General features: G+C 44.5%; 1 protein-coding gene across 5 annotated transcripts in view; it reads right to left on the bottom strand.

Moving 5' to 3' along the window:
* LYN (LYN proto-oncogene, Src family tyrosine kinase) overlaps nt 1–13,730 on the bottom strand; it is a 675,065-nt gene that overhangs the window by 21,985 nt on the left and 639,350 nt on the right. For all 5 annotated transcript variants that reach the window (XM_069621063.1, XM_069621062.1, XM_069621065.1 and 2 more), the window contains one exon: nt 6,390–6,521. In XM_069621063.1, the coding sequence (XP_069477164.1) occupies nt 6,390–6,521 (132 nt within the window). The remainder of the gene's footprint in view (nt 1–6,389; nt 6,522–13,730) is intronic.

The raw sequence follows: 13,730 nt of genomic DNA, 5'->3' as shown, positions 1-13,730 counted from the left end.
CCATCAAAAGGCATATCGACAACCTTGGACTGGACTTCCGGACGGAACTGAGTGGCCTTAAGCCAACCTTGATGGCACAACACTGCACCATAACCCATCTGGTGGAATCCCATGCCTGAGATGTCCACAGCAATAGAGATGGCAAGATCAAATGTCGCTTCAGCCTCATGCAGCAGTCTAAGGGCCTTACCCTGCTTGTCTGGGAAAAAAAAATCCAGGATTGTACCCAGCTTGAACCAGAGTTCCTGGTCGTAGTGGGAGAGTCTTGGCAATGAGTTAGCTGCTTTGATGGTCGTCGCTGCCATAGAGATGACCCTCTTGCCAAAAGCATCCAGTATTTTGCCCTCCTTGTCTGGAGATACCATACAAGGGGACAAAGGATTGGCAGAGCGCTTTTGAGCGCTGCAGAGACAACCAATTCCGGGGAGGGCTTGTGAGCTTATGCATTTGGGTGTCGAATCCAGGACGTTGTACTTCTTCTTAAAGCAATCTTTCTTAGGTGGCACTGAAAATTGATTCCTCATCACCAAATATCATCTAGCACTGGTATGGCTACTAATGACTTTCTGGCCAATTCTCACCTTTGATAAAGGAATCACTCCTTTTTAAGCTCCTCTGGGAGTAGATCAAATAGCTTTGCTGCTCGTGACATGAGAGCATTAAAGGAGCCAACCTTGTCCTGATGTGAATCTCTTGGAGGTAGATTTGCTGGCTCAACGTCACCTGGCACCTCAAACTCATCTGTAGGGTGAGTGTGTGGAGAAACGCCCATCGGATGGTCGTCGGCATCCGTATCTGTGAGGGAGACAGGTGGCAAAAGTGGGCCCCTTGGACAGGGTCCAGGGGCTGGTGGAAAAACCTAACCTCCTTTTGCAGGATAAACATGGGGCTGTGCTGGAGAATGCAATGGTGGAGCTGGATGCCTCTGCTGGAGCTCTTAAACAAATGCTTGTTGCATGGACAAGATGTCCATCGACATGTCCCTTGAGCCCAAGGGAGCAGGAGCCCAAGGAGGCCCACAGGGTTGTCCACTGGGAGAGGTGCCACTGGATAAGGTTGAACAGGTCCTTGTTTGGATAGAGAAGGACCTTGCTTTTGGTTCTGAAACTGTATCACTTGTGTCTGTGTCATCTCTTGATACCATACTTGTCTCACTCAGGAAATAAGGAATTCTCAGCTGTCACTGGCGGCAAATATTGGCAAGCTACGGGTGGATCACTCCCTTATGAGAGATGAAGTCTAGAAAATGGCTGACATGAACACAGGTATGCAGGAGAAAATGTCTACATTCGAGGACAGGGTACTTTTAAAATTCAAGTTACAAAACTCCACATGTTATCAAAATAATTGTAGAAAGAGCCAGTGGACAATCAAGTTATACATGCAACTTGTCAGACTACCGGAAAACAGAGGAAAACTATGAACAATGGGCAACAAAAATAGTTTGCTTTTTTCTCTATAGACAGAGCCCAAGAGGTTCCAGCGCAGCACTGGCCTCACAAGGGCTGTAGAGGCTCTTTCCTAATTACAGGGACTGTGACACACTCTTAAAGATGGCTCTGACATAAGGAGAAACAGTCTTTTTGTTCCCACAATTTATAAGGGAAGTTTAGAAGCAATGGCATTCCTTTGACTCGGTTGAAAGAGAATTAAGAAAAGCATATTGCAGCGATAACTTCATCTATTTCGCCATACTCTAGATTATAAGCGTTTGAAGGTCAGTTTTGACATAAGCATGGTACTGACTGGATAGAAAGAGTTTGGATAACAATGCATGGAAACACTCAGAATGCAATGAGAAAGCAGGGAGATCAGAGGTAAGCGGAGAATCCTTCTCGGGGTCAGAAATGAAACAGATGAAGACCGAGTCCAGGTACGGGGGGGACTGCACCGTAATTCAGAAGATGGACCGGAGTTGGGAAATGGATGCAGAGAGGAATGAAAGCATTGAGGATTTTAAAACTTAAGAGTTGAGATTAAAGAGGATTCAGGTTGTTCTAGTACGTTACATGGTACAATTGTGCCGCAATGGGGTAGAGTGCTCATTATTGAGCATGGGTGGTTAGAGTTTGCTAGATCATTTTCAGTTGTTTGTACTAGGAAGGTTTGTGCTTCTTTCTAAATGTTTTTACACTTGGCCGACATGCTTCTAGTGATGATAGGGGGCGGTAGTAGAGGGGTTGGAAAATTGGTTAAAGTACTAAAAATGTAATGACAGCAACTTTTTTTAGTTCCAAATATAAGATGCACATACTTGGTCAAAAGTAAGGGGGTTAGTCAGGCCTAAGGGAAATGGATCGATATTTGGGATAGCAGGAAATAACATGCGTATCTCCTAGAATCCCAACAGTCTGGGAAACAAAGTTAAGATAGGAGCAGGGTTTCAATATACTCTTCTTCATAAACTAGATGTGGTTATCCTCCATTAAACCCATTTGGTTGGGTCAAATTGCGCCTTCTTGGCAAGGAACCTTTATTCTGTGGTATTTTACTCAGGTTTTTGAAGAGGCTCTCGTGGAGTAGCAATAATGGTAAAAATATCCCAAATCTGTAGTATGCTATATTTACTATGCACTGCAGTACAATTCTGGAAACGAAGCACCAAGATACCATTTTCAGTTTGGAAAATAGCAAGCACTAAATGAGCCCTTCTAAGATGCTTCAGATAAAATATCCGCTATACAAAGTACAGCATACTTTGAATACGAACATTTAAGAAATTCAGTGGGAAAAGGAAGCAACTAAATACAATTACATTTTGAAAATCAATATAGTAAAGCAAGAAATAGGTAGATAGTGCCTTTGACTCAATCAATTTAGTAGGCACTTAAATGATATGCCCACAAAAAGCAGACTTCTGATTTTATGATATATCTTGAAATATAATGGAAAGTTTATCACAATATCTTCCCTGTCCATGATAAAATTATAGAATGCAAATATTAACAGGGGTATAACTTATGGAGTGGAGGGATTCTATACTGGAGACTTGATATAGCTTTATAGACCTAGTCCGAGGGCCGTACCGGGAGTTATGGGCCCTGAAGACTCAGTTAAAGGCCCGAGTTTAGCGACGCCCTTTAATGAGGTATGAAGGCCCATAACAATGGTACGGGACGAAGCCGAGGTCTATAAAGCTATCATAACCCATGGCCAAACACAAAAAAGTACATATAGAAATATAATTGTTTACAAATTATTATATTTTTTGGGTGGGGTTTAAATATTTAAGATTTGTAAAAAGAGAAAAATAACCTGACAAATATAAGTCATGTTTATTTATTATGGCGTTACGCCCCAGTTCCATGGGCTGGAACAGGGGGTAAACAGCCTAGCAGCCCAAGTTAGGCCTGAGCAAAGCAAGGGCAGATAACGAGGCCTTCAGCCCATTAACTCCCGTTCAAGCCTTTGGAACAGGGGCTTAAGGCTATTAGCACCGGGTTGCCAAAGCGGTAACACGGGGTGCTAACAAAAAAAAAAAAAAGGATTGGAGTTTCCCTCGTACAACGGGACGGAATGCACGTCCCGTTGTACAAAGGAAACCCAATCAAAATTCCTTACAGAGATGGCTGCCATGGAAAGGGAAGGCAGAGCTCCGTATGCAGCCCCTCTTCCATTTCCATGGCAGCTGCTGTGAGCGGAAGGTGTGGCTTCGCCGGCTAGTGCCACCATAGCCAAGATAAGGTAAGGTAAGTTGGGGTGAAGAGAAATAAAAAAAAAAAATCAAACAAATTGGGAAGTAGTGTGGGGTGATGATGGTGGTGGGGGTTGCTGGCTGTCAGGCGGCACGGCAAGTGGGATTTCGCTGGCAGTTCAAGCCTGTGTTCCTAGCCACCTGATTGGCTGGCACCGCCCACCAGGGTGCAAAAATAAATTATTCTTTAAACAAATGAATAAAGGAAGGAATTTATGGGAAAATATAATGTTAACTTAGGCCACTGGAAGTAGTTGAAGCACTGTTTGCTTTCTTTAGCTCGTAGAGTCGTGCACAAAGGCCAAATGTGCAGGCTATAATGAACTCCGAGCTATACCGGGTATTTTAGCCCACAAATTGACCAATAGGGAAGGGTTATTCACAAGCCCAGGGTTCTAGTTGGATTAACAAACTGTAAAGATTGATAAGGAAAACATTTTTTGGCCTGATGAAGACCCTCATGATTGAGGGCACTATACTTAAGCTCGATTTAGTTCCAATCAATTTTAAATTGGAAGAGAATCATTGACCCTATGGTAGCCCTTGAATAATGCCAGATCATCTGCATTCAAGGGCTGCTTTTATCTTGGTCACAGTTATTTCTGACACAGACTAAATCTGTACATGACTGATAAAGGAGATGGGTATCAGCTTTTTCATTGAAACAATTGAAGGCCTTGTTAAAATAAAAAAATTTCCAATCACGGAAAGCTACCGACTTCAATCTAGCGTATGACATGCAAGGATAGTATATCTCCGTTGCATTAGGAAATTTGGCTACCGCAAGACTTTTGCCTTCATAATGGAATTTGAAATTCAGCCTAGTTTATTCTCTGTTTGCATGTGGATGGGTATTGGTGGACATATTCACGTATGACATTTGAATGTGAAATCAGTCCACATGGTCAGATTTGTCAGAGATGGTCAAAAAGAGATTTGGTGTTTAAAATTGCTTTTCCCCCCAGATCAGATCTCTTTCATGTTAAAGGGACAAGGGGGTTGCTTTACCCCAATCAGTGAGAAACCATTGTTTTTTTTATTGAATTGTTTAGATTAACTGTTTTTGGAACTAACTGAGAAATTTAAAAAGAAATGTGAATTTTAATCTGCTGAAATTCACATGATTAAAACACGAATAATACAACTGAGACACCATTAGCACAAACCTACAAAATCTGATTCATTAGTAAATCCCAGAGAGAACCTTAATTTTAACTGTCTTTATATGCTTAGGACTCTGCACCAATATATGGGCGAATCTGACAATTCCTAACTGGTAGCCAAGATTTCCATTCTAAAAGAGGCTTTCCGAACGAGGAAAATCAGGTTATTATTGAGTAGCATTTGTTGTTTCTGTATGGGATGTAAAGTAATTAGTACATCTGACATTTTGTAGAATGTATTGCACTGAGCATTATTTAGCAGTAAAAACATTTTATTTAGCAGTTCAAATAAATATATCATGGATTTCTAAAGTGGCAATGTGGAGAGTTTTTTTGGATTGTGTAAGTCCTCTGGTAAGAACACATTACTTGTAATATTACCAGAGTTTGGTTTTCTTCAGATTCGTAGGTATACTGTATTAAAAAAAAGCTTTTAAAAACGGCAAATAATGAGTATTAGAGTGAAAGCTTTGTTATATTGCACCTTGTTAAAAGGAATGCTATACGAAAATGGCACCTCCGCTGCTGGCAATCGAAATTATTCCGGTGATGAAAATACCCGATAATGTTTTTAAGCTGGATAGCAGAGCGAAAAAGTCTGGAAGCTTTGTTATTCGACTGGGATAACACACACATAGTTAACTGGCATTCTCGACTATGCGGCACAATTGGGTTCCCATTGGTACCAGATATCTGAGCTTCGACTGTACTTTGAAGAGCATGTGGATCCCAAAAGTAGAGAATTTGAGGAAGGGGCTCAACAGCAGCTGTTCCTTTTAATGTAAGTGGTTGCAAAATTACTGGAGTGATGCCCATGTTAAGAAACAAGGCATTATTAGGGGTTTGAAATAAAAATTTGATTAACCAGAGCTAAAACCAGCTCCTGGGTGCCGGGCATCACCCTGTTGGGCAGGAGCTACCGCTGGGGTTCCGGAAGCAAGTCCAAAGTGCACTGCAAATCTAAACTCCACATGAGATTCATACTGTATCTTTTTGTCCATTATGTTTTAATGTATACTAGGTGTGTCCTAATTCTTCTTTATTAACTTTCTCATACCCTGAAGGTTAATGCCACATACGCATTTTTGTTTAGGTACTGGTTGGTCTGGGAGGCAAAAGTATCTCCTGGCAGCTTTTGGTTTGAGGCTAACCAGGCTCTCCTAGCCAAATAGCTCCCAGCTATTTCAAACCCTGCCTTTGATATGTCCTGATTAATGTATGTTGGAAAGATGTTTAAACAAGCTTTCCAAACACACTTCCAATATTCTTGTTTTTAGAATTGTATGCAGCACAAGGATAAATCATCCAAACTAGGATTACAATTTAAGGATGACCTTGCAAAATCAGATTTTTAAACACTTGGGTCAGAACCAGATTTCTTGTACATGAAGTTTGACCTAGAAATAGAAAACATACCATGAACGCAGACCAACAGAGGACTGAAGAAAAACAAATAAAGTACATTCAAGAAAGATGAATGTAGTATTTATTACTGTTACGTTCATGTAACAAATTGGTTACAATAACTGTACCTGGATAGGGTATTTTGCCATGAGTAATTATTTCATACAGTAATACTCCGAAGGACCATACATCAGACTTGATGGTAAATGAGCCGAAGTTAATTGCCTCTGGAGCTGTCCACTTGATTGGGAATTTGGCACCTAAAGTAAAAGAAAACAAAACACTCTTTTGCTGAAGTGCACATTGGACTTGTATAACTCAAGGAGGATATACTGAATTCACTTTACCAGACTGCATTTGCTTTTTTTAAATATATATTTCATTAGGCTTTTTTTTATTTCTTTTGTAAACAAACCATACATAATCAGTGGGAGCAAGCAATCAGAAAGATCACAACTGTAAATGAAGGGTACAAATTCTGCAGGCTGCAACCCCTCCTCATTAAGTCACGTGGGGCAACATCAATTCATAATTCATGTGTTTTAGACAGATCAGCTATCACATTGAATCCTTTTCTGAGCACTTGGTAACCCATACTACTTCATACCATCTTTACCCAAAATGTGGTACTTAATTTATGAACCTGGGGGGAAGAGGCGGTGAAGGCTTGAGTCGATCTGACCTGGATATCAAAACCATAATGAACATCATCGTCCTGGTGAGTGCATTGCACTTGCGCCATAATTCCGGCTTAACCTCAAGGCAACTCCAACTCACAACACAAAATTACAAGTGTCGGCATTCCCTCTGTTGGGCTCACACTCTGTTCAAGTACCACAACACTGTGCCAATTGGAGTAATCACATTTACATATCTCAACCATTTAAGAGAATCTCTCACAAACATCTCCTCCCAAAGCTACTTTTACTATTTCAGGACCAAAAGTCTCTGCCACTTCTTGAGGTCTACTGTTCATGATCTACTCAATCAACTTGCGTCTCCAACTGCAGTGAGTCCATTAAGACTTTGGCCTTCTCCTGATTTTGAAACAGGAAGTTTGTGTATTACCTCATCACAGGCTTGTGACAAAGTAACCGGATACCCGATACCCTGCCTGACCATGCATACATCTAGTGGGGTTGCCAAAGGGGATGGCCACCTCGTCAAATTGGCAGATGATTGGCCTGTAATTGTTATTGGAAAGATACCCTAGTTACCCTTGCTTAGTCCATGTCACAAGGCAGGAGATGGTTGCCTGAGGTATAACGTCTGCTCCTGTACAGGGAAGCAGTATAATGATAGGCAACAGTAATACAAGGTTTCCCTCAACCTCCAACAGAAGCCATTCATGTGCTCATGGTTGTAATACAGTTACTGGTGCTGCCCCTTCAATAGAACAGAGCGTTGAGGCTTCAAACAAATCTGTAGCATCGAAATGGCTTTCTTCCAATCCTGACAGCGGAGTGTGATTAAAACATCAATGACAAAGTGAAACGTTTTACTCTGCAAACTTGCACAGACACCAAGGCACACTACATTTCTCCATGCTACTGGCGTTAAGAGTGCCCGCACGGAACCAAGAAAGTGAAATTGTAAGCACATTACGTTCTTGGGGACTACTTGCTTGCCAGGCCTGTCTGGTCAGAGCCCACTGTGTTGGTTAATTTACAGCTTGGACACATGGAGCACTCCAGAGACGCTGACCTCATTCTTAGAAATGCTTTCCCCTCACTTACCAGGGTGGTCCATATGTAATTTATTTTAGTCTAGAACCGTGTTTTTCCTGTTCATACTGCGGTAGATCGGGTATAACAATGACAGGAACAGAAAGGGTTACGTTTTCTGTGCAGTAGTTCTTGGTTGTGATGTCCCGCTAGTTGGTTATTGGCTGGGCTGGTCTTATCTGCGAGAAGGGTTGTCAGCAGGGTGTCCTCAGAGAAGCTGCAAGGGAGTAACTGCATCTTAGTGACCTCATGACTAAGAGCGGACTGGACCGCTGAGAGGAGGACATGACAGAAAAGCTGGGACTGAGGAAGAGATGGTCTGGAGAGAAGGGAACAGGATCAGAGAGGGCCAAGAGCAGACCTATTTCAGGACAGGTGTGAACTGATCAATGGCACTGCACTAAAGCGTTCTTACTTTGGAATCCTTAACCCTCCCCTCCTCTAGATGGGATAGGGGAGTGCTAAACACAATGACATGGCCCCTGACAAGAGGCGGCTCTTAAAAACACCCGAGAGGGGCTAGTCCATCAGTTTTTGCAGGGACAAAGCACCCAGTAGGGTATTCATACCTTTATTCTAGACGTACTGGACTTGTTGACTGTTAGTTTATTTGGTTAAGAAGTGACTAAATGACTTTGGAGAATTATATATTTGCTGTTCATTCTTACTGGTAGCCGTCATGTTTAATTTCTGTGAGAAAAAGCGGTCCTGGAAATAGGGTGGCTCTCGACCAATCAGCTTAACACGTGTCGGGTATTTCTGGGTGGGAGGAAAGTCCCATACTGCTAGCTTTCCAGCTTCCTAGATATAGCTGTGTCTGAGGGGTGGGCAATGGGCATAACTCAGAGGAGACTGAAAAAATTAATAGGGGGCCTTTGTTTGCTCCTTACGATAGACAAAATAATGTCCAGATTTCTGATGATCAGTCACTATTACAAAGTTATTATGTATGTATACTCATGGACTATACATTATATAGAGGTGCTGGCATATTTTCGAAGTATGAACTATCTGAACCTCAATCATCATCCTTCACTTAACAAAATCCTGCATCAGGTAAATAAAACACTTGATATACAATTCAAGTTTTCAAGATGTATGTTCAGCTCCTAAGTGAAACGGAGTGTGTGATGCCTCGTGGTATTATAGGGACCTATTGCCCTTACACTAGGTGGAGGCACTGACATTTTAGAATCGATCTATGTGCATATTCATTCTGTGTTACCCGATTGGGGAAAACAAATGATTTTAAAGAATAAGCTGGTCTCCTGATATTTGCAGCTAGCGCCAGTCTGTCAAAATAAAACAGTAGGCATTAGAGGGGAGTCTACACTAACATCAGAAGCCATCACAGTACATAAACCTAAGCATCATGGTCTATAATCGTGCAGGGAACAAGAGGCACAGACCTGAGGCACATGGGGCTGAGCGAGGGGGAAATGAGATCCAAAATGGTAGGTCATTTTTATTAAGGCTTGGTTTCAGATGCAAAACCAAAACTACATACAGGTGAACCAATTAAGAGCAGCCAAATGTTAGCTCATACTAATTTGCTGACAGGTGCAGACCTTCGCACGGAGGCCAGGCCCAGGGGAGGGATATGTAAGCACACTCCCTCAGTCAGTTGGTGTTTCCAGAAGGAGCTGACCACGGGAGATTGTAGTAGGTTGAAGAGAGATATATGATATAAGTCATTTATAATGCGCCTGTACACAAGTGTTTCTAGGCGCGACAAGACACAGAAGGGGAAAACAAAGGGGAACAAAACAAACAATCTTACTAGGCCATGTGTCATTCAGACCGTGCAAGGAGAAGGGAGAGGATAAGTGCCAGGGGGAGGGAAGTGGAGAGTGCAATAAGCAAAGATCAAGTAAGTGTCGCCGGGGTGGCCGGCTCCAGGTAAGTGCAAGGAGGCAGGGGACTGCAGGGTTGCAGAGTCCCTAGCGCACGGGAGGCCCACAGGCAGTGCATGGAGCTACTGGTCGTGAAGGAGCCTGGTCTGCGTAAGGTTCAGAGGGAGGCCATATAACCAGTTAGTGCAGCAGACAAGAACATCAGCAGGGGAGAGAGAGAGAGATAGCAGAAGTGAAAAGGAAGGCCTTGAGTTGCTTCGAGAACCTGAGGTGGTACTGCTCAAGTTTGAGAGAGGAAGGGAGGCTGTTCCAGAGGGAGGCACCAGCCGAGGAGAGACATCTACCCCCACCCCACTCTCTGCCTGGAGAAGCGTCCGACTGTCAGAGTTGGAGGTGGATGAGCAGAGGGCTTGAGAAGGAAAGTGCTAGGAAGAAAGAGTTGGCTGTAGGGTGGTCACCAGCCCGAGAAAGCCTTGTGGACAATGCAGAGGGTCTTTAACTTGATCCTTGAAGCCACCGGGAGCCAGTGGAGAGATCTGAGGGTTGGGGAGATACAATCCCTGGGCTTGAGGCCAAGGACAAGTCTCCCAGTCGTGTTCGGGATTAGTTGCGCAGTGCAAAGAGTAGAGGCAGGAAGATTTAGAAACAGGCTGTTGCAGTAGTCCAGCCTAGAGAGAACACGTGTTCTGGAGATGGCGAGCTTCTGGAAGAAAGTGAGAAAAGGAAGAATACCTGTGAGGAGGTGCAGCTGGTAATGGGACTTCTTAGAGGGGTCTGATGTGAGGAGAGAAGGAGAGGGTGGAGTAGAAGATTACACCAAGGTGTTTTGCCTCGCAGGATGGTGCAGGTAGAGGGCCCAAGGAGGGCGGCCAGAGTGAACGAGGGAAAGAGGGAGCAGGGGTCCCAATGAGAAGGGCCTTAATGGCATTAAAGCAGAGACCTTTGGAGGGACACATCCTGAATTGTGGATAGACAGTCAGGAATGAGCAGAAGAGGAGGCAGAGGAGATCCTGAAGGAGAGCTCGGCGTCATCCATATAACACTGAAAGTGAGGAGAGAATTTAGAGATTAGGTGGGCCAGAGGTTCAAAGTAAAGTTTTAAGAGCCAGGCTGAGAGGTTAGAGCCCTGGGGAACACTACATGTGGTGGCCCGGGGGGAGAGAGAGAGAGACAGAGAGAGGAGAGGGAGGAGAGGGAGAGAAGAGAGAGAAGAGAGAGAAGAGAGAGAAGAGAGAGAAGAGAGAGAAGAGAGAGAAGAGAGAGAAGAGAGAGAAGAGAGAGAAGAGAGAGAAGGGAGAGAAGAGAAGAGAGAAGGGAGAGAAGAGAAGAGAGAAGGGAGAGAAGAGAGAGAAGGGAGAGAAGGGAGAGAAGGGAGAGAAGGGAGAGAAGGGAGAGAAGAGAGAGAAGAGAGAAAAAAAGAAAGAAAGAAAAAGAGAAAGAAAGAGAGAAAGAGAGAACCCCAGTTGGACCTAACAGGGTTGATCGGAGAGGAAGGAGGCCTGATCCATGATGCCCAGGTTGTCACAGAGATGATTGATCAGGATGACGTGGTTGACCATGTCGAAAACAGAGGAAAGGTCAAGGAGGATGAGGACCCAAGGAATGCTAGGGTCGAGATTAGAGAGCAGGTCTTCACGGGCGTTAAGGAGGGCAGCTTCCGTGCTTCTGGCTGCTTTAAGGCCAGACTGATGGTCATGGAGACAACCAACAGATTCAGCATGGAGAGTAAGCTGGGAGATGGCCAGTTTTTCCAGGAGTTTGCCCAGGAAAGGTGCGTTAGAGATCGGGTGGTAATCTGCCGGAGAGGTAGGATCAGCAGAAGGCTTAAGGAGGGGTGCACAATGGAGTGCTTTAGGGCAGATGGGAAAGTTCCAGTGGCAAAAGAGTGATTGCAGAAATCGGCCAAGACTTGAACAAGGGTGTCGATGTCCTTTATGGTTCTGGAGGAGCAGGGGAGCACCTGCTTGGACAAGACTTTCATAGATCGCACTTGTCTAGAAACATCATCAGGAGTGAACATGGGGAAAAATGAGCAAGGAGGGGGAGAGGGAGAGGCAGCCAGGGAGGGGTCGAGAGCGGTAGAGGGAGAGGAAGATGAGGGGAAAAGACAGGCTGTGATGATTTTTAGTGGTGAAGTGAGAAGCCATTGCCGTGCTAAGGACATGGGAGGGAACAGGAGAGGTGGGGACTGCAGCATGATTGGCCAGCGCCTTGCACAATTTGAAGAGTTCAGCTGTATTGTTAGAGGCCGCAGAGATGCAGGCTTGGATGTAGGCTCTCTTCTTGGACAGGACAGAGTCAGTATTGCCTTTGGAGCAGGCAGCAGGCCAGTTTGTCAGAGGATGCGCCAGATGCCCACCACTTCCCCTCAGCCACCCTACACTTGCGAGGGCGGAGTCATACCAAGAGTTGCCCTTGGAGGTGAGCTTCAAATGGATCCTCATGACAGGGGCAAGGACATCAGGAGTGTTAGAGATAGAGAGATGCAGGTTAGAGGGCTAAGTCAGAGTGTGAGTCAGCCGCAGGTGTAGGAGGTGGAGAAAGTGGCGGTGAAGGCCTCCACTAACACACGCTTCATAGGCCAGATGACTGAGAAGGTGGGTGGCAGTGCAAGGGTCGGCTTCACCTGGGGGATATAGAGCGTCAGGTGGGAGGAGAGAAGAAAGTGGTCAGTCCAAGAGAGAGGAGTGGTGAGAGGGTTAGAGAGGGGATGTCTGAAGAGATGAGAAAATCCGGTGTGTGCCCAGCAGAGTTAGTGGGGCTGCAGATTTTTGCTGAGACTGCAAAAGAGCCCAAAGGAGGGGTTAGAAGCATCCAGGTAAATGTTGAGGTCTCTGAGGAGAGGTTGTGAGGTAGAGGCGAGGAGCGGTCAGACCAGTCAGAGGAAGAGGGCGACCTGGCCAGGTGGCCTATAAGTGGTGGCCACAGTCAGAGAGAGGCCAGGAGAGATAGAGAGCCAGCAGACCAGGAATTCAAAGGAGGAGTAGGCCTGTGTATGAGGGAGAGAAAAGGGAGTTAGGAGGTGGTTGGAGAGATAGGAAGGCGTTTCGAGGAGGTGGGAGCAAAGGATTTGGAAAAGGTTGAAGATTATGGGGAAGAAGCAACATTAGAAAACAAAGAGTAAAACATCAGGAGTTGGAAGAAAGAAACCACCAGCCGGTGGAATGAGGAATTGTATAAAAAGGTGGTAGTAGAACATAAGGGGGAGCAGGACCAGAGCAGGAATAGCACAGTGGTGACAAGGGTAGTGAGGGTGACAGAGGCCCTCATAACATCATTCCTCTGAGGAAAAAAGGGAGCAGGAACCCCGTAAACCTGGGGCTGGGAACGTAACTAGGAGCAGAATTAGAGGGGACTCTCCAAGAAGGGTACATAAACATCGTCAACTAAGATTCAAGAACATTTGCCACTACCTGCAGCTGGTAGAGACCCAGCAGCTCCTTATGGCAAGGAACCCTTTCTTGTAGACTAAGTAACAGAAAAGTGTCCAAATCACTGAACTATACCAAGAAACCTTGTGACTGCTGAAAAGTGGTGAAGAACACAATTTTGAGTTATGATCCAGAGAGTTATTTTGGGTTCATACAATCTGTTAACTACATCTTGTGTTCAGCCTCTTTGTGGACCCCACCTTACCCACTGACAGAGTTTATATGGGAAACAAAGGCTGCCATCAAACCTTGCTTCTTAAATGCTCTTCGGATAGGCTCCAAAATCACCCTTTTATGATTAGTAACCACACTTCAGGAAGACCCTCTGCTCCCTACGGTATCCGGTCATTATGTCGACAACATTTTTTCGACATACAAATATGTCGAATCAAAAGTGCCACTTTTTTTTTTTTTTTAGAATTTCTTGTTTATTTTTAAGGGTTTAGTTTTGATTAGTTGGC

This window comes from Ambystoma mexicanum, chromosome 5q (assembly GCF_040938575.1).
Source record: "Ambystoma mexicanum isolate Mex_15411 chromosome 5q, UKY_AmexF1_1, whole genome shotgun sequence".
Classification (NCBI taxonomy): domain Eukaryota; kingdom Metazoa; phylum Chordata; class Amphibia; order Caudata; family Ambystomatidae; genus Ambystoma; species Ambystoma mexicanum.
The sequence above is the reverse complement of the archived record's forward strand: the minus strand, read 5'-3'. Positions and strand labels throughout refer to the sequence as shown.